The sequence below is a fragment of the Jatropha curcas genome, chromosome 8 (genome assembly GCF_041381405.1).
Source record: "Jatropha curcas cultivar XTBG-Jc1 chromosome 8, XTBG_Jcur_1.0, whole genome shotgun sequence".
In the NCBI taxonomy this organism is placed as follows: Eukaryota; Viridiplantae; Streptophyta; class Magnoliopsida; order Malpighiales; family Euphorbiaceae; genus Jatropha; species Jatropha curcas.
In genome coordinates this window covers 1,861,023-1,880,787 of record NC_143158.1, presented here as the reverse complement: position 1 = coordinate 1,880,787, position 19,765 = coordinate 1,861,023, and the positions used below count along the sequence as shown (strand labels likewise).

Here is a 19,765-nt window from a genome sequence, read left to right as displayed (position 1 = left end):
GTCTTTTGACTTCCACTTTCATGTTAAGTAGCCGACATCCTATTTTTATTTATAAATTATTCATTTTTTTATTTAATTTGATTTGTTTTAAAATTTTAAATTTAAACTTCTCAATCTTAAATATGACTCTAGTGCTACTTAATTAAAATTCATTCATATTCTAATTTTATATTAGTTGATTATATATCATTCCACTATATATATTTATAGTTTCACCATTGCAAATAGGTGAACTCCATTTAGCATTGCAAACCAAAAAAGAAAATAATTCAATCAACATTGCAAAATAGGGTTGTGTAGTGAGAATTTTGAGGGTTACGAATATAATTCGTTGTTTGGTTTTAAAAATGGATTAATTTTCTACCCAACTATTAAATAGATGAGTTGGGTGATGCCTTTGCTAGCTGAAAAAAAATAAAAAATAAAAAATAACGACCACGTGAAAATCGAAAAAGAAAGAAAATAACGACCACCACGTGAAAAATCGAACGCTTAACATGTTCCGAGTATTATTGAACTGCAAGTAGTCCAAATTAATTATCCCAAAGTGAAAATTGACGTGTGGTCAGAAGCTTGTCGTTGCCTAAAAAGGAATTATTATAGTTTTCTCGATCCTTGCGTAAAAGCCGTCTTTTTCGCGGGTTGAAGTCAACAGAGTGAAACGATACGTCGGCAGGAATGTTAATAAAAAAAAGTAAAAATAATTCTTAAAGTAATGGGCCGAAAGTTTCAAACCGAAATTGATTGGGATAGGGAAGTTGAGAAATTTGTGAATGTTTTGATAGCCCATTGGGCTTAACCCCAAATTGACGTATACCTTTTGAATAGAGAAACCCATCACAACGAGTCCACCACACAAACTCTGATCGAACTAAACCCAGTTTATAGCAGCTATTTTGTTGGTTTCGTGTGGTCGCCGAACGGCTGACCGTTATATTACCGGAGTGCGATGTTTTATCCCTTGCCGTTTAGGTGCATTTCCGTCCTTATTTCTCACGCCGTTTGTGTTATTTTTATTTTGTTTGATTACTTTGATTTCTTGAGGTTGCTTAACGACCGATCGTTTTGTTACCGGAGTCTGATAATTTATCATTTATCGTTTACAGTGTTGTGCGCATTTCATTGCTGGTGACTCACGCAGTTCGTATTTTTTTTTTTAGTTTGTTGATTTCTCGCAATGCTTCCCCGGAACCGAAGACATCATCAGGCTAGTGTGTAGCTAAGCATAAGCTTACACACAAGTCACCGGATATCGGTGAAACCGACAAGTAGAAGCCATTTCCATGGCTTCATCTCCGTCTCCGTCGTCTCTCTCTCCTCCTAAAGTCCCAATGGAGCTCCACGTCACAAACCGCGAAAAGCTCCTCAAATCTCTCCGTCAACACCTTATTGAAATCTCTCGTCCTCTCCACGGATTCGTGTTTCTTCGGGTACATAAAAAATGCTCCTGTATATTAATATAGATACCACAGATGCATCTCGATGATTCATATTTTTGTTTGTATGTGTTAATCTTGTAGGGAGGCGAAGAAAAAATTCGCTACTGTACTGATCATATCGAACTCTTCAGGTAATTGCTTTTTCGCTGTGATTTTATCTTGGATTTCAGTTTATAGCTTCTAGTTACAATTGGTGATTCTTTCCATTTTCTAGGCAGGAGAGTTATTTCGCGTATCTGTTTGGAGTAATAGAGCCTGGTTTCTATGGAGCAATTGTAAGCTATTCTACCTTTTTCTATTCTTGATTGTTTATGCAGTAACCGTTTTACTAATTAATTGGTTTCTATGGTTATTTGGTAGTGTTCTGATTTCTATTGACATTAATGATACTCGATTTTACTTAGAGCCTTCAGATTTGGTTTTAAAGTAATAGGTTGTTTTTTATTTCATGTTGCTTCAGCATTTCTATATCCCGTTATTTGTATATGAGCCATAGCATACTTATTCTGTACATTGTAACAGTTTTCTTTTCCCCCTTGAAGGATGTTGCAACTGGGAAATCTATTCTCTTTGCTCCAAGGCTACCTGCTGATTATGCTGTTTGGCTGGGAGAAATAAAGCCGTTGTCTCATTTTCAGGTTTTCTCTCTTAGATGATTAAAGAATTGATGTCAGTGTCTGAAGCATGTTTGTCAAATCATGCTTGCTTCTTTCTTTTGCAGGAAAAATACATGGTTAGCATGGTTTATTATACAGATGAAATTGTAGCAGTTCTGAATGAACTCAGCAATGGAGTTGAGAAACCTCTATTATTTCTCTTGCATGGACTTAATACTGACAGTAATAACTTTTCTAAACCAGCAGAATTTGAGGTTCGTGCATCTTACAATGTAACCTTCTGGTATCACTTGTTTGTTTGGGCCTAAAACACCTGATTCTTGAATGTAATTCTTTTTCCTTTTCTTCGTGTGTTTGTGTGCCTGTTTGTAAATCTATGTGCAGGGGATAGAAAAGTTTGAGACAGATTTGACTACATTGCATCCTGTTTTGACTGAATGTCGTGTTTTGAAATCCAAACTAGAGCTTGCCATTATTCAATTTGCTAATGACATAAGTTCTGAAGCTCACGTTCAGGTGCAAACATCCCACTTATGGCATTATTTACATCCATTCTTGTGAATTAAATTGATATATGCAATTTGCATATGTTTATCTCCATATGATTCTTCGATTTTACTTCAGGATCAGCTGCTTATTCTTGCCATTAAGGTCCTTAACTAACAATCACTACCAGGATACAAGTTCATTTCATGTCGCACATGCTCATTAATATTGAGTTATTTATGTGAAGTTAGCATTCTATGCAATGGTTATTTTTCTCCTGAATTTCTGTATAAATACTCCAAAAGGAGCTGATAGTTTTTTTTTTTTCCTTTTCTTTTTTTGTTTTTTGTTTTAAACTTTGCAAATTGCAAGGTTATGAGAAATACTTGGGCCGGCATGAAAGAATATCAGTTGGAGAGTATATTTCTTCACCACACCTACATGTATGGTGGCTGTAGGAATTGCTCTTACACATGTATCTGTGCTACGGGTGAAAATAGGTGAGGTTTGTGGACAGCTGTAAATTATTTCTTTGTAGTTTATTTATTGGTAGAAGCAATTTTTTCTGCTAAACTTAATTTAGCCATTATTCAAAAAGTCTATGGAAAGGTGAAGTATGGTTAAAACAATGTAAATTCAGAGTAGTCCTTTCTTTCGCAGTTCGTAACATCATGGTAATTATGCCACTAGATTTTCTCCATGCACTTTGTAAGGAATTATTTACTAGCTTTAACTTCCTGTTATTAACTACAAATGTCATGAACAATATATGAACATGTCACTGTTATTGGTTCTAAATAAAAAATATATATCTTTTTTTAGCGAATCTCTTGTCCTAGGGGACCATTTTGTTATCAGGATGCATTGAAGAACAGTTTTAGCTGCATTATTCTTGCATTAAACTAACAGCTTTAATGTCTCATAATTCAGTGCTGTACTCCACTATGGGCATGCAGCAGCTCCAAATGACAGGGTATGGTAAATTCAACATTTTGGCCTTTACTGCATTTGATTTATTAAGTTTAACACTTGTAGCTTATTTCTAAATTTCAATTATTCCATTATGGAATTATTTTCTTAAATTTTTAAGTTGTAGCGGTAGAGAAGGTTTGTGTGAAAGCTTTATATGCTTAGATGGAACTTGGATGTTCTATCCATGTAACTCTAAGCAGCAAGTGCGATTGGGAGATCTGTTCATGTTCAGTGTCCACCATTTAGCTGTTTTCTTGCCATTTTAGTGGTAGAATGTTTGTTATTATTTGCAACATATATAATAGCGCTCTTGTATAAGTAACTCTTAGTGTTTATTACAACCATATCTCAGTTGGGAGGGGCAGTTATACAGTTGCTATAGTATATGATTTGGTTGTTTTTTGTTAATGTTATTGTGTGTGGTGGGGTTGCAGGATGAGCGTCAATCTATTTGTTAATGATTAGGCAATTATTATTAGGATGTATTATGTGTGGTACATTAGTTTGTTTGACAAATGTAAAGTGTTAGCTTGTCTAAAAGAACTGAATTCGATGCTTGATTTTCACACAGAGAACCCTTAGAGATCACCTCTTGTTGAGATTTTATAAAATCCAACTAATCTTATACCTCACTTCAAAATTTTGCATAAACACAATACATGGTTGAAATTTCTAACAAATATAAAATTCCATCTCCTTTAAATATGTTTAGATGGAAAATGAGTTTGAATTTTGCCTGAAATGCCTCAAATTGTGAGAATTATCTATTAATCCCACAATCTTCCTAATGTCTTTCATGCAGACTATGCAAGATGGAGATATGGCATTGTTTGATATGGGAGCTGAATATCAATTTTACGGCTCGGACATAACTTGTTCATTCCCAGTAAGTGTACATTTCCAGTTGCAGTAGCTCTTCTTGTTTGCCTGCTTCATGGTACAGTCTGTTTCCAATTGGTTCGACTTTTCTTTGTAATCATCATAGTCCAGTTTTATTTAGTCTGCTTCGCGGTACAGACTTTTGTTTGCAGTAGCTCTTCTTTTTGTAATCATCATAGATGTTAAGGTTTTGGATTCACTTGCTGGTAATCATTTTGCCTCCTTTTGCTTGATCAGAACTGGGCCTTAAGTAAAGATGCTGTAGCCTTAGGTCTTTTCTTAGGAGAGTTCTGAAAGACAAAGGTTAAAACTAAAACACTTTAGTTTTCCTTAAGGGATTCTAATTTTTTTATGCGCTCAAGAGAGTAGCAATATAATAGAAGGGGGAGGGAGCTGAAACTCTTTTCACTATTGCTGATAAGATCTATCTGTTTTTCTTTTTTCTTATTTGTAGATTTTGTTCTAAAACCTTAGTTTTCTGCATGCAGGTGAATGGAAAGTTTACTGCTGATCAGTCTATTATATACAATGTAAGCCTGACTAAAAATTATGGCCATTTTCTCTCTTCCTTTCCTAAAAAGAAATCTGCAAAGAGCACCAGTAATACCATTCAGAAGATCTAAATTTGTGTTCTCTTGATGCTTGCATTATGATGGTGTTTAATACTTCTTAGCAGCTCCTGTGTTTAGAATCTCTTTCTAATTTGCACATTTTACAGGCTGTTCTCTGTGCTCATAACACTGTTATATCTGCAATAAGACCTGGAGTTAGCTGGTTAGATATGCACAAGTAAGGCTGAAACTGAAAACATTCTGTATGCGATTGCTAAACACTTATTCCTTTTGCTCTAATATTTGAGTTTTACATTATAATAACTATCTTTGTATTTTAAAATATATTCTTTATGGATAAATTGCAGGGTAATCATGATAACATAAAATAAAAATTGGTTTTATCTTAGAAAAAGAATCTGACACCTCTAGGTTTAATCATATATCTTATTAAATAAAGATCGTGGTTACAGTACTCACTTATTCAGTCATGCCAATCATTCATCTTGATAATGTGCAGAATTTTTTCATCTTCATTACTATGTCTATTTGTTCTTATTTTCTCCTTACCATATTCAGATTAGCAGAAAAAATAATTCTTGAATCATTAAAGAAAGGGTGCATTCTTGTTGGGTAATTTTGCTTCCTCAATCACATATTCTCTTTCACTTGCAAGTTTCAATTATGGTTCATTATCAGGACAGAAAAAAGTCATTATAAATGTTGGCACTTTTCCTTGGTCCTAGCAATGTAGATGATATGATGACAGAGCGGTTGGGTGCTGTTTTCATGCCTCATGGGCTGGGGCATTTCTTGGGAATTGACACTCATGATCCTGGTGGCTACTTAAAGGTACCTATGATAAATTACTTAGTAGTGGGATTTCTCTTCAAAATATTTGGCTTAAACATGGTGGCATGATCTGCAGGGACCAGAGAAATCAAAGGAACCAGGATTGAGATCTTTACGTACTGCCCGAGAACTTGAGGAGGGAATGGTTAGTTCTGGCCCTGTTTTGCTGAAATAAAACTGTCTACTCAGTTTACCGATGCATCCTAGGGCACATTTTTTTATCTGGAATGTGTCTTGGAATTCACAATACCTTCTTTTCTGTGTAATTTGTAAAGCCACATGACCAGTCACATCAAATGGCTCTTTTGCCTCCTTGTTTTTCTATTTTGGAAGGGGCAGTTGCTGATCAAGACAGATTTCTGTCTTGAAACTAATCACTTCGTGTGTACCTCAGTTATTCATCCATCTTATTAGTTTGCTCATGATTGGAATGATTTCTAAGCTTTGGAGGTACTTGTAGGTGATAACAGTGGAGCCTGGTTGCTATTTCATAGATGCTGTGTTGGAACCAGCCATTGAGAGTTCAAATACTTATAAGTTTTTCAATCGTGAGGCAATTGGCAGATTTAAAGGTTTTGGTGGGGTTCGAATCGAAAGTGATGTGGTACTTTTCCCCTGAAGCCCATACATGACTTTTTCTTTCTTGATTTGCATATCTCCGGTATGATAAGTATTCAGACTTTAAACAATATCATCATATTACAAAATCTAAGAGTGGCATTAATGGTACTATGGTGTCATGCAACATCTAACGTCGATAAATTTTCATTATGCTGTTGGTCTCAACAATCCTGGTCTAAAACCAATTTGCACAATCCTCTCTCAAGGAATCAAATGTTCAAAAGAATTTTTCAGTTTTAGTTGTTCATGGTGTAAGTTAGCTTATTTCATGGGTATTCCTATTGAATTTCCATGTTATTCTGATGTTCTGTCTTCTGTATTTAGCACGTCACTGCCAACGGATGCAATAACATGACTAAGTGTCCTCGAGAGATTTGGGAGATTGAAGCAGTGATGGCAGGAGCACCATGGCCACTTGACAAGGCTTCAGGATCTGGCGGAGAGAACAAGACTAACAATGGACCTTCTTGTTGATAACTATTAACTAGTGTTAGAGAAATGCTCTCATGTGTTCGTTAGGTCTTTCGTGTGAACTATTTTCGTCTGGCATGACAAATAAAGGCATTGTTTTGAACCAAATGCTTACAAGGTATTCCAAAACATACTGCTCAAGGCACGCTGTTGCCCAACTGAAAACTAAATGGAAATGTGAATACAAATAATTTCTAAAAATAATTTTTATTCAAACTTTAGTTAGTTTGTTCATTAGATGATATTTGTTTTTATCGAAACTTGATGTAAGGGCAAAATGGCAAAGCCAGTCGATTCAACAATGTTTATTGTTGGCAAAACTGGAAAACGAACAGACGTTGGAGCACCATGTACTGATGCTGGTAGTGTGCAATGTATACTTCTCCTTCATCTCTTGCTCAAGTGCATCTCAGTTCGATCTCTGAATGCATTATCTAATCCTGAACTTTGGTTAAAAAAAAAAATGCGGTTTTGTGAATTTTGAGATAATTTTGTGTTTTCTTAAACTTCACTTTTTCTATATTTATGACTCCAAAAGCTTATTAGGAGATGTAAAATTTTTTAGAAAAATGAAATTTAGGAGGTTATAAATTTTCATTTTCAAAGTTTAGGAGATACAAGTTTGATTGTTTGACTTTCAAAACCTAGCCGTGCTTACTTTTTGTATAGAAATCAAATGGCATATATAAAGGGCTCTATGATGTCACTTACTATCGGAGAGAATCAAATCAAGCTCGTCACTTTCCCCACCTTAAATAGTAGAAACACCTGATATTTATTGATCACCAGGATTAAGCTACAACCCTTTTTTTTTTTAACTCGTTTAGCCAATCATTCTGAAGATTTATTTTTCTTTTAAACTTATTTTTAAAATTTTAATTAAAATTTTGTATTTGTGTGAGGCTATTTGTAGTAATTTCGATTAATACCAAATATTTATTAATTATATAAAAAAAGGAAAAACACATTTATTTATTTATATTAAAAAAAAAACGCGTTTTTGTCTCATGAGGGACTTCCCTCTGAAATGAAGTATTGAAATATCTCCTACTTAAATCCAAAAACGTTACTGAAGCTCCATAAACCCACGCATAAACCCTAATTTCTTTATCTCCCGCCACCAGAAGCAAAAACCCTAATCTTCAAATGGGACGTCGAAAGAACAACGACGACAAAAATAAGGGCTCCATGAGCTTCACCAACGCCCAATCCCAGGGCACCGAAATTCGCTTCGAAGATGCAGACGAAGAGCTCACCACAGTGAGCTCAAATCTCGACCAGTCCATTATAGCCAGCGACAAAGCTATTGCCATGGACGATGATTCTATGGGCGAGACGGATGTGTCCTTTATCGATGGCGATGATGACAAAACTAGCGCCGATTATTATTTCGATTCCTATTCTCACTTTGGTAACTTTCTCCACCTTTTATTTTACTCTCCTTTTGGTTTTGGTTTAGAGCTTGGAACGAATTAGTTTTTTTACTCTAGATTCAGATTTAGTGAAAGTTTCATGCTTTATGCCTGCTCTGCACAAGCTGAGATTTCGCTTTCTTTCTGTTTTTTGCGTTTGCAGGTATTCATGAAGTAAGTGTGTGGCACCTGGATACGACTTTTTACCTCCTGGAACTTCAAAGTTCAAATTGCTAATCTGTTAATTTCCACATCTGCCTGCTTCTTTTTAGGATCTTAGTTTTATCAGATGAACTTTCATGGAAGTATGCATTTATATGTTGGTGATGCACTTATAGCTTTGTACTTGCAAAACTAGCATTTATCGATCTCTCAGTTTGTACTTCACAGGAAGCAGTGCCTAAATAAATGGTTCTCCATTTTTTTTCTACACCTGCTTATTAAATGATTATTGGGTTTCATGCTGACTACTTTTCTAAGTCATACAAGTGATTGCCTTGCTTTATTATCATGTATCCTTTGTGTTTTCTGTCTTCTGTATAAGGAAACTTTTCTTGCAGTATTCTTTTGTATCTAGGCTACTCTATAAACTATGGTTTCTGGAACTGTTACAAATGCATGGAAATGATTTGTTTTTAGATCTTATTTTTCCCCTTGTTACTTAAATTTGTAACTAGTTGATATTCCGCTTAAATTGCAGGAAATGCTGAAGGATGTGGTGAGAACCAAGACGTATCAAAACGTTATTTATCAGAATAAGTTTTTATTTAAAAATAAAGTAGTACTTGACGTTGGTGCTGGGACTGGAATTTTGTCCCTATTTTGTGCAAAAGCTGGAGCAGCACATGTTTATGCAGTATGTCTTCACTTGCATCCCTGTATTTAGTAATGATTTGACCATATCCATAATTTACTTTATGATTATGGAGCTGGCATTTTTGCACTTCTGTCATTTGGTTTGGTTATTCATGTTAAATATGGTTGCTGCTTTCTTTTTTTCAGGTTGAGTGCTCTCAGATGGCTGACATGGCAAAAGAGATTGCTGAATCAAATGGCCTTTCAGATGGTAATGCACGAATGTTTTTATGTTCATTAATTCTTCTTTCTTTCTATATTCATTCAAAGTAACCACTCTCTCTTTTACTGTTTTTTTATTGTTACAGTTGTAACAGTTTTGAAGGGAAAGATTGAAGAGATTGAGTTACCAGTTGCTAAAGTAGATATTATAATTTCAGAGTGGATGGGATATTTTCTACTGTATGAAAATATGTTAAACACGGTGCTATATGCACGAGATAAATGGCTTGTGAGTTCTTTGCTTATGTTATTTCACTTTACAGGTTTATGATTCTACTTTCATCTGGGATCCTGAATCATACAGATGCTAGATCCTATTTTCTGGATAAAGATAAGGAATTTTCTTTCGGATACATGAGGATATGTATTATACAAAGTTATAGATGATGAGACTACATCTAGAAAGACTAGAATGGCAGGCCTTTAGAATCACCATGGTGCGTGATTTGGCATTCTCCTGGCACTTTAACTTTCTGAAAGTAGTGGCTTGAACTAGTGGAAAGAAAAAAGACATTAAATTCTAATCCACCCTTATCCCCAGGTCATCATCCAAAAGAGGAAAAAGAAAATGAAAAAAAAAAAAAAAAAAAAATAGAACACCTTTGCCTGAATGGATAAATACTAATACAAAAGGCACATCAATTATGATGGTGAGTTTGTAAGGATGACTCCTGGTTGTAATTTAACAACTGTTGAGATTCGGTAACAAGTAATGATCTGTACTAGTCTGGAATAGCCATCTTTGTAACTTAAGGGCATTTTTTTACTTTTATTCTGTGTACATTGTTATATTAACTGTAATGCTTTGATAATGGTGTTAACTGTTCTTATCTTTCGCTGTTTTTCAGGTCAGTGATGGAATTCTTCTGCCAGACAAAGCATCCCTTTATTTGACAGCTATTGAGGATGCAGAATACAAGGATGATAAGATTGAATGTGAGTCCATTGATTTCCATGTGCATGCAAGTAGATATAATTATTTTCTTTGGGACCCACACCATGTGTATTTGGAATTTAATTTATTCACGTGCTTCAATTCCATGTGTGTGGTTTCAATTGTCCTATGGCTTTCTTTTCCATGCGTGTGTTTCTGTGAGGTGACTAGTTACTGATCGTTGTTTATGATATTTGTTGGTTCCCCTTGTGTGTTTTGCTACTTCAGTTTGGAATAAGGTCTATGGTTTTGACATGAGCTGCATCAAGAAGCAAGCCATGATGGAACCTCTTGTTGATACAGTTGATCAGAACCAAATCGTAACAAACTGCCAGCTACTTAAGGTGGGAATGTCATGTACTTGCATGTACTTGGTTTGTGTGTATAAAAAATGTACTTCGATCATGAATGTATATTTAAAAAATAATATTTTCTCTACCTCTTCTGAATGTCATTTGCTTTTTGGCCGATGATGAGTGTTGATTCGACTTGCCACTTTTCAGACTATGGATATCTCTAAAATGGCTTCTGGGGATGCTTCCTTCACTGCTCCTTTTAAGCTTGTGGCAGAAAGAGATGATTACATCCATGCTTTGGTGGCATATTTTGATGTGTCATTTACCAAATGTCACAAGTTGATGGGCTTCTCTACAGGTGAGACTCGGTATTATCTATCCTTTTATGTTTTTATTCATCTTTTCTTCTTAAATTAGAGGCTTGTTTTGGTAAAATTCAATGAATCAGGATCAATATTCTAGTCTCCTTGCATATCCAATGTCCCAATTCATGCATTGCAAGTACTCTAAGTAAATCAAGTATTAAAAATTCCATTATTTGGAGCAACGTGGTGATGAGCCAGTACTTCAACACTTACCTGTTCAGTGTCCATGTTACTGTCATAGAAATAGCATATTGGTTAAGATTTCAATACTTTTCTGATGAACTTGGAATAAAGCAGGGCCAAGATCGCGGGCTACACACTGGAAGCAAACAGTCCTATACCTAGAAGATGTGCTAACTATATGTGAAGGGGAAGCCCTAACTGGGAGCATGACTGTAGCACCAAACAAAAAGAATCCTCGCGACATTGATATAATGGTCAAATATACACTGAATGGTAGGCGATGCGTGGTCTCAAGAACACAATATTACAAGATGCGATGAAGTTGCTTCCATTTAGCGGTTTGAGTGTATTTCTTATTCCTCTGTTTAACAATTGAGACTGTTGAGAGGGGTTTCCTAAAATGTAATGCTGAAATTTTTGAAATCAAAATTCCAAACTAGTTGATTAAATTGTAAGAGACAAATTCCAACTGTAATTCTTTCAGTTTTTACGCCATTATTTACAACAAGTGCCAGGAAGACAGAGAACGAGAAGTGAGAGGAAGTAGTTCAACATGCCTTGTATGCGTGCGATTTCTTTGACAAATGCGAGGAAATTGAAGTTTTAAATTAAAGATTATTTTAATATAGGAAATTTCTTAAGGATGCATAAATGTAATTCGATTTCATTCTCTCTTCAGGTGGCTTTATGTAAATTAACAAAGGGCAACTGGTTGGTTGGAGAAGGGTGAAAGTCTGATATCAATTTCAATGATGATAGGACCTAGTAAAACATTAAACATGCCTCCATCCATGTTGGTCATTCTGATTAATTTTATTCTAGTGAGAAAAATACAATGTTAAATTACAGAACTTGATTTCTGCTCAGGTACTTACGAACTATTCCCTCATTTTTTGTTAACCTAACTAAGCCTAGCACATCGCATTACGACTGAACAAAAATGGGAAGAAAGCTGCCATCTTTACCACAATGCCCCTATAAACAGAGTCCTAAAGCTCTGCCTTGGTGGCCTTTGAATTTTTTGTGCCTGATGCTTTTATTTCTTTCCACCACCGCCTTAACCTATTGGAGACCTTGTCCGCATGCCTTTTCAATGTCTCAACCGATGTTTTGATACCTTTGGTGACCTTCTGTTGCCAGTCATCTTTTCCACTCTCTTTTTCCCTCAGAACTTTTGACTGCAAGAAATTGGACCATAACAGTTGTGTTAGTAGTGCGCTTCTGAAGAAAAGCTTTTCATCAAGGAAGTTTTTATTTATTTGTTTACCAATTTTGAAGGGAATTGTGATTCGTCATCCTCATCTTCATCATCATCAGCATCTTCGTTACCAAAATTTTTCATGTTCATCAAATCTTCCCTTGAATACATTTGCATGTTTGGTGCTCCTGGCATACCCTGGAGTAAATAAAAGCAAATCAGAAGCCAAATCAACGTTTTAGCTTACATGGATGTAGTTTTAGAAACAGAAACGACGGCTACCTCCATGGATCTTAAAATCCTCTCCATTTCAGCCTCTTTAGATGGTTTGGGCACAAATGGTTCTCCAGGAGTTCTATCCTGAGACAGCCAAAATAAACAAGTATTTACACCTGAGCTTGTTATTCACCACCAGAATGTGCAAAAATGAGCAATATTAATAAATATTGTCATACAAGGTTACTGAGTGTTCTGCTCTTTAGAACGATAACCGTATCCTCAACTCTACAATGGAAACCCCAAAGCAAAATAATAATTGTTGATGTACGATATTAGACAAATACAAACATCATCTAAGATGGAATATCTAACAGAACTACTCAAATATTAGACAGGCGTGTCAGCATTTCTTATGCAAATCAAGCAGCCTTCAATTATTTACCGTCCTTGTTCTGCTGGGTCTGATAATTTCTATACCACCATTTTCATCTTAAAAGCTTTCAATATTTTCGAAGTGATAGCCATATGGATTTGTTAAACCAAACATTAGGTTACAATACTTATACAGTATAAATGCATACCGGGAAGGAATAAACAACCTCATCACATGAACTTGAACAAACAAAATCAAATACATATTTCTATTGAAAACCTTGTACAAACACACCATGTCTGATCCAAATAATTGATCCAGTACAATTAGCATACTTATGGAAAATTACGGTCACTAATCAGCCTTATCATCTAGCACATGCTATGCTTAATCAATTTTAATCCCATTTCCAATATGAAACCTTCATGCATTTGAAGACATTGAGAAATCACACAATAATCACAATAGTGTAAAAGTAATTATTCTTAAAGAAGCCAAACAAGTTGTATAATCAACTAAGAGGTCATCAACAATTGAATGTTTTACCTTAGGAACTGGAGGTGGCTTCTTAATGCATGCCTTAGTCAGGTCGTTGCAGAAATAGTTTACCAATGAATCAATACTGGGCTTAGAACTAAAGATGTATTCAGCAATATCAGTATCATAATACCCCATGACCTGCAAATATACTTGTACAATTATGCTTTGAAAAAATAATTAGCATAAAAATCAATTTAAGTTCCAGAACCTCACCTCTTGACAAGCCCGCTCTATTGTCTTGCATTCTGTATTACATTGACCTTCAACATCTTGTTCTACCAGCTAAAAGAGAATTAATTTTGGAAGTTAGTGACTCAAAAAAAGGCCTTGAACAACAGAACAAGCATTTGATTTTGATAATCGATTTCCAATACAAAGTAATTAATAATAGAAACCATCAAATCAACGTAAAAAAATAATTATAATCCTACCTCTAACTTATCCCCTGCCTCCACTATATCAATCTTCATAATCCAATCTGCTTCCTCTTTCTTCAAATTGCAAAGGTTCTCCGCAGTCTCAATAATTTGATACTCTGAGATCTATCCAAACCCAAATACTGAAAATCAAAAATCAAATCCAAGCAAACCCCACAAATTCAAAACAAACCCGGTTAATCAAATTACCTTTTTAGGTGAGATCTGAGCCTGCTTCTTTTCTACTTGCTGGTACAACTCCTTTGCCACCTTTTCACAGACTTGGCATTTAATGTACGGTATGTCCTCTTTTCTTGCACTCAAATCAGGCTTCTTGGCAGAGAGAGAGACTGGCACCCAGTTTGACACTACCAATACACTTACTAAAACTACTAGTATGTGGTTGATTTTAGCCATGGCTACCTCTTTCTGCCAAAAAGAAAAAAAGAAACGAACTTCGAAGTTTTAACTTCGGATCAAAACTTGTATCTTCTCCTTGTACCTGTAAATGTAATGGAAAGGTGATAATCAATTGGTATTGTTAATATTCAAGACTACCAACTGAAACGTGTTTCGCTGCTTCTGATTGGTTGATGAAGGGCTACTTGGTGTGGCCCAACAATTTTTCGACCAATAGGAGGTAAGGTAACACGTCTTCCTAATTTCTGTTTTGTTTGTTTTTATATTAGGATTAACAGGAACTCCAAGACAAGGAAAAAAAAAAAAAAAAGAACGATGTCGTTTGGATGCTCTTTAGTCTTTTCCTAAACCCTACAATTGGCCTCCGACTTCGCTATGAACACAAGGTTTTAGGGTTTTGAATTTCATTACAGTCAACAAATTTCCTAAATTTTCAAGAATCAGCATGGCCTTGTCTCCGAAACCTAATCTTTTAATCGGAGAAAACTATGGGCTCACATTAAACCAATCAATACACCACCTTTTAGCCGAAATACGCAATGAAAGCTTAGATTCTTCTCATTTCATCGACATATTCTACCAATTAATGCAATCGAAGATCGACCCACCTATAGAAACGATTTGGGTTTACTCTGCTTTGTCGTTTAGGAGCCGAGAAATAACAAGCGAGGATCTTTCAGCTAATATTTTGGTTGCAAAGGAGCTGTTTCAATTCATATCGGGATGCTCAGCTCCTTGTAGTGTCTCAAAAAGTATAGCATTGCTAGCTCCGGTTGTTTTTAAAGTGTATAAATTAGTTGTTGGGTTATTAGGCAAAGATTTGGAAGCTAGGAGAGTAAAGAAAGCTATTAAGGAGGTTAAGTCTTTGATTGGAGCCATTCTCGGGTATATTGGTGTGTGTTGTGTCAAGAATATGAATGAGGAAAATGATTCAAATTTGCGTGTATCGTTTTCAGACTTGATTAGTTTGTGGATGGAAGGAAAAGAAGGATTGGAGGAATTTTTACCACTCATGAGTGATGATATATGCAAAGAGATTAGTGTTGGTTTGCCTAGTGTGAATTATTTAGCTGGAGTTGTTATAGCTGAAATTTTCTTGTTGAAATTGTGTTTTGATTTAAGGGTTGAGACTAAAGGAGTGGAGCTGGAGAAGGAAATGAGGAGTTGGACTGTTGGCTCGATAACTGGGTTACGGAACTTCTACTTCTTTGGTTAGTATTTCTTACTCTTAATATTGAATTTTCAGTTTTTCTGTTAGCAACTGATAAAAACAGAATATAACTAAATTATAGTTTGGTCTTTCGCATAGGGCCTAGAGAGTGCTGCATTTACATAAATCTGTTAATGCAGACAGTATTATGTACATTTGAATAGCTAAAGAGATATTAGCTCTGTAAATGTAATGAAAGTGGAGCTGACAGTTTGTTGATATTTCTTTCACTGGTTTTATTTTATTTTGATTTGCTTACATCCTATAAACCATGATATTCAGATACCCTTTTGAGAATGCTGCTGGAGCCAACCTTGCCTTTGACTTCGCTATTGGTTAGTAACTTCTTTTCAAGTATCTTACTTGTTAGACAATCTTTACTTTGCTACTCCTTGATTGTTATTAATTCTCATCTCATAGTGGTTGATGGTTCTAAATCATGCTCTCTCTCTCTCTCTCTCTCTCAAACAACATTGGTCAGTGTATAGTTTTGAGCTCCATTGTAATTTACTTTTTTGTTGTGTAATTTCTTTATTATTATTATTATTATTATTACTTTTAATATGCCAGAGGCTGAAATTATAACACATATCTCTCATTTTAAATATTTACTACACGGTGTGAAAACAGCTACTGACTTGAGGGATTGTACCAAAAACTTATACCTTCTGTATTTCCTTCTTGATCCATGAAAGTAACAATACATTTGACAGATCAAAAAGTCTTCACTTTCCTCACGGATATAGTGTAGATCAATTTATATAGGACTACCTGTTCAGTAAAACTTCACCGTTACCAAGGTGGTTATTGTTTCAACAAACCTCAAAAAGTTGTATTAACTTCTTGTAACACTGAGTTTGATTTTGAATATATATATCCATTGCATGCAAAACAGCTTTGTATAAGAATCTTTACTGCAGTTATGTTCTAATAGTACCATGTGGAAAATTTTCTGTGCAGAGTTCTGAAGATGAAAGGTTTTTGAGGACAATTCTGTATGATGCTACTGTTTTGGTAGAATACTCTTTCCTTAGTTTTGAGAGAGCAATTAACCTACCAGCCGATCATGTGAGAAATCTTGTGGTGAAAAGATTGATAATTACACATGAAGCCATAGAGCTTTCAAGGTAGGAATCAGTATTCTAGTTGATGTGGATTTGTGTTTGTCTTTGTGTGTCTGTGTTTTGCAGTTGAAACTAAAGCAAACCCTTGTTCAACTTCTTTATACAGGAAAAATGGGGACCGAAAGAGGGCTATCTCTTATACTTGTTCATTCTCCAGTTCCCAGATACCTTCCCAGATTATCAAGTTTGTCACCAGCCAGATTGGCATGGAGGAAGAAGCAAGTAGATTGAAGGAAGGATCACCTAGAGCTCTTATAAGTAAGTAGCTCTTATCTGTGTTTTCATCTCGTAGTTTTTGCTCATCTCCATAATTATGTCGAATCTGATATTTCATTCGAACTAACTCTTCACTCCAATGTGATATTGTGAATAAATAATTCTCCAGAGTGGTTACTAGACCTGGATGGTAAAGGCATAAGAATATTTGATGATGTCATCTCTAAATTCTGTGCCAAATTAGCTCTTGATGATCCTGAGTCTGACTATCAACTATCAGCACCTAAGCCAGAGGGCAGGAAAGCAGATGTTGATCTTCAGTTTTATGTTGATAACAAAGGAGAAGAGGAAGACCACGATGGGGATGATAAAGAGACCAATGAGTCCATGAGTGCTGCCTTTTTAGCTGCTGCACACACAATGAGATTTACAGAAAATGGAGGAAGAAAACGAAAAGAAGGAAGAAGTGCTGGAAGAAAGAGAAAGACTAAGGTTCTCAAGCATGACCTCTCTGACAATTCGGACTCTGATGGCAAAGGACAATCTTCTGTTAGTGATGACAGTTCAGGTAGCGAGAGTGAGGTTGAGAATCCAACTTCTGATGAAGATGTTTGAATGAAGGTGCAGTGGATTTCTTTACAGAGAAAACATGGTAATTATGTAATACTTAACTAATAGTTATGTTCAACTGTGCATCGGAATGTAAGTGCAACCAATCTGTTTTGGTAATGAAATCCTTCCTCAGAGGCTATTGCTGTTGAGTGTAATTCAGGGTCGTACTTTGATTGTTCATTCATATAGCATTTGTTGAAATACTTATTGCTCTTGTAAAGGATTTGAAATTGCATCTTAGCCATTAATGAGCTAGCAATTTTGGAATATGCATACGCCCTTATTTTCTTTGCATCACTTTCTCCTTCGAAATGCAATTGCTGTTATAGTTCCACCTAAGCAAAGGCAAAGGTAGATTTTGGGTTGAAGTTCAAATAGTTTCTTTGCAGCTTTTGTACCAAAGTCGACATTCCCATGCAGTTTACATGTTTCAACTTCTAAGATTCCAAGAACAGTCTCCCAGATCAAGGAAACCACATTGTTAGCTTCATTTCATTTATAAAGAACCTCGCATGCACGACCAAGAACGTCAACCGTACAAACATGACCATCTATTGGAGGAAGTTAAAAGGAAATGGAAATTGGAAAGAAAACTAAACTCAAAAATGGAACTATCAATGCCTAAATGCCAAGTATATATAAGAGTCGCAATCTGGGGTTGGCGGAACTCCTTTAAGGGTCTAAGATGATCACGGTGCCATCCTCATCAACCAGGGCCCCTTCCCACCCATGAAAATTACAGCTCCTTCTCATCCTTCATATTGATGTTTTTATTATTATACGAATTGGCGTTTAATATTTTTCTATACTATAAATTAAAATTAATGCATATTTAATATACACTAATGACATAAATTGAACATTTAAAAAAAAAAACACGATTAGAACAATAATGGTGAAATTAAACCCAATATAAATAACTCTAGTGAATAATGATCATAACAATAATATAAATAACTTAACTTCATAGATTGCTTATTAGTATTTTTCTGCGTAAAATCTTTTTCATTGATTTTTAAAAAAATGCATAATAGAATTCTAAAATTCCTCTTCTTAAAATTAAAAATTCATATTAAAATCAATAATATATTACTCCCATTTCATTTTTAATGTTTTCGTATGATGAAAAAGTTTTAGTTACGTGTGAAGTAAACAAAAAAAAATTAATATAAGAGAGAGAATAAAAAACACAAACAGAAACCAAGCTGGCAACAAAGCCTAGAATAGACAACCCTTCTCAAATCATGGTCCATGCACTGACTCAGGCCAGGAGGCTGAACATCAACAACATGAGCTTCTAATGACATAGACGCCACATAATTAGCTAACCAATTGGTGCAATAAATGGCTTCCCGGAAAATAGGTGAAGCAGTACAACTCCATTCACTAGACCTCATTAATTTGTATAATACAATCCACCTAACGCTGTTAAACATGCAGATACGAACTAATGATAAAAAGAAAAAATAAACATAAATATAAAAATAAATTACATTTAATAAATATGAATAAAATTATGAAAATATTTATTAACATATTTTTAAAATTTTAAATAACCACGAAACAAGATAAAATCTTCCTTTATTACTATTAAAGTGGAAGGAAAGAAATATTAATATAAAAATATTCAAAATATTAAAACATATATTTTTTTTTCAAAATATATTAAAAAAATTACAAGGTGGCCGAGTATATGAATATATCTTCAGCTTCTTCTTCGTTTTTTTTTTTTTTAGAAAATATGAATACTTCTGTTTGCACTGAAAAAAAATTAAATAAAACTAATTGTTAGATTTAAATTATAATCTCTTGTATTATAAATCATATCAGCGGATGTCAAATTTGTTGACAGACCACGCTGTAAACTTTAATTTATGAAAAAAAATTACTAATTAAAAATCTATACAGATTATAATAACAAATATACACTCTAATCAAACCCATGTGCATGTCACATCTAATAAATAATAATAATATGTGATTCGAAATCTCGATTTATATTAAATTTTCACTATAAATACTAATCAGCGATGAAGCTACAAATATTTTTTCACTTGGTTGTATATTTAATTTAATTTTTAATAAAATCAATTATATTAAAATTTTTAAAATTTTTTATTTTATATATACTTTTTTATTTTTATACTTAAAAAATTTAAGTGGAGTTCATTTGCATGCTGTGGCTACTAACTATACTCCACATACTTGGCTGCCTTGTAATAAACAGCAATGATTTGTCAAAAAATATCTTTTTAATTGAGTCAGTGTATAAGTGTGTACTC

The 19,765-nt window shown here is 34.6% G+C and overlaps 4 protein-coding genes across 4 annotated transcripts; 3 read left to right on the top strand and 1 right to left on the bottom strand.

The window, feature by feature from the left end:
- The first annotated feature begins 863 nt into the window (after positions 1-863).
- On the top strand, positions 864-7,109 carry LOC105637786 (Metallopeptidase M24 family protein). The gene is made up of 17 exons (XM_012221403.4): positions 864-972; positions 1,161-1,430; positions 1,521-1,570; positions 1,654-1,714; positions 1,982-2,077; positions 2,161-2,310; positions 2,441-2,572; positions 2,915-3,042; positions 3,473-3,515; positions 4,317-4,400; positions 4,882-4,923; positions 5,112-5,182; positions 5,524-5,577; positions 5,691-5,796; positions 5,873-5,941; positions 6,257-6,400; positions 6,742-7,109. Exons 2-17 carry the CDS (start codon positions 1,284-1,286, stop codon positions 6,889-6,891), a joined length of 1,527 nt encoding a protein of 508 aa, XP_012076793.1. The 5' UTR covers positions 864-972; positions 1,161-1,283; the 3' UTR covers positions 6,892-7,109.
- Positions 7,110-7,896: 787 nt separating this feature from the next.
- On the top strand, positions 7,897-11,630 carry PRMT11 (arginine methyltransferase 11). Its single transcript, XM_012221402.4, has 9 exons — positions 7,897-8,299; positions 8,464-8,474; positions 9,001-9,156; positions 9,303-9,366; positions 9,464-9,606; positions 10,226-10,313; positions 10,540-10,655; positions 10,815-10,965; positions 11,270-11,630. The coding sequence occupies exons 1-9, from the start codon at positions 8,035-8,037 to the stop codon at positions 11,473-11,475; spliced, it is 1,200 nt and encodes a 399-aa protein (XP_012076792.1). The 5' UTR covers positions 7,897-8,034; the 3' UTR covers positions 11,476-11,630.
- Positions 11,631-11,947: 317 nt separating this feature from the next.
- Positions 11,948-14,456, bottom strand: LOC105637784 (nucleophosmin). Its single transcript, XM_012221401.4, has 7 exons — positions 14,112-14,456; positions 13,917-14,027; positions 13,699-13,767; positions 13,492-13,623; positions 12,636-12,713; positions 12,423-12,551; positions 11,948-12,333 (listed from the first exon to the last, which is right to left on the bottom strand). Exons 1-7 carry the CDS (start codon positions 14,316-14,318, stop codon positions 12,145-12,147), a joined length of 915 nt encoding a protein of 304 aa, XP_012076791.1. The 5' UTR covers positions 14,319-14,456; the 3' UTR covers positions 11,948-12,144.
- Positions 14,457-14,614: 158 nt separating this feature from the next.
- LOC105637783 (uncharacterized) lies at positions 14,615-17,752 on the top strand. Its single transcript, XM_012221400.4, has 5 exons — positions 14,615-15,532; positions 15,814-15,866; positions 16,492-16,658; positions 16,762-16,913; positions 17,041-17,752. Exons 1-5 carry the CDS (start codon positions 14,767-14,769, stop codon positions 17,484-17,486), a joined length of 1,584 nt encoding a protein of 527 aa, XP_012076790.1. The 5' UTR covers positions 14,615-14,766; the 3' UTR covers positions 17,487-17,752.
- Positions 17,753-19,765: the final 2,013 nt, after the last annotated feature.

Bases quoted from the DNA above. Each gene is read 5' to 3' on its own strand.
- LOC105637786 (XM_012221403.4), top strand. From the start codon at position 1,284: ATGGCTTCATCTCCGTCTCCGTCGTCTCTCTCTCCTCCTAAAGTCCCA. The intron at 1,431-1,520 runs GTACATAAAAAA...TTAATCTTGTAG, and splicing joins ACGGATTCGTGTTTCTTCGG to GGAGGCGAAGAAAAAATTCG. The intron at 4,924-5,111 runs GTAAGCCTGACT...CACATTTTACAG, and splicing joins ATCAGTCTATTATATACAAT to GCTGTTCTCTGTGCTCATAA.
- LOC105637784 (XM_012221401.4), bottom strand. From the start codon at position 14,318: ATGGCTAAAATCAACCACATACTAGTAGTTTTAGTAAGTGTATTGGTA. The intron at 13,768-13,916 runs GTAGGATTATAA...ATTCTCTTTTAG, and splicing joins AGGCAGGGGATAAGTTAGAG to CTGGTAGAACAAGATGTTGA. The intron at 12,714-13,491 runs GTAAAACATTCA...TGGCTGTCTCAG, and splicing joins AGCCACCTCCAGTTCCTAAG to GATAGAACTCCTGGAGAACC.
- PRMT11 (XM_012221402.4), top strand. From the start codon at position 8,035: ATGGGACGTCGAAAGAACAACGACGACAAAAATAAGGGCTCCATGAGC. The intron at 9,367-9,463 runs GTAATGCACGAA...TTATTGTTACAG, and splicing joins ATCAAATGGCCTTTCAGATG to TTGTAACAGTTTTGAAGGGA. The intron at 10,656-10,814 runs GTGGGAATGTCA...GCCACTTTTCAG, and splicing joins CAAACTGCCAGCTACTTAAG to ACTATGGATATCTCTAAAAT.
- LOC105637783 (XM_012221400.4), top strand. From the start codon at position 14,767: ATGGCCTTGTCTCCGAAACCTAATCTTTTAATCGGAGAAAACTATGGG. The intron at 15,533-15,813 runs GTTAGTATTTCT...CATGATATTCAG, and splicing joins ACGGAACTTCTACTTCTTTG to ATACCCTTTTGAGAATGCTG. The intron at 16,914-17,040 runs GTAAGTAGCTCT...ATAATTCTCCAG, and splicing joins ATCACCTAGAGCTCTTATAA to AGTGGTTACTAGACCTGGAT.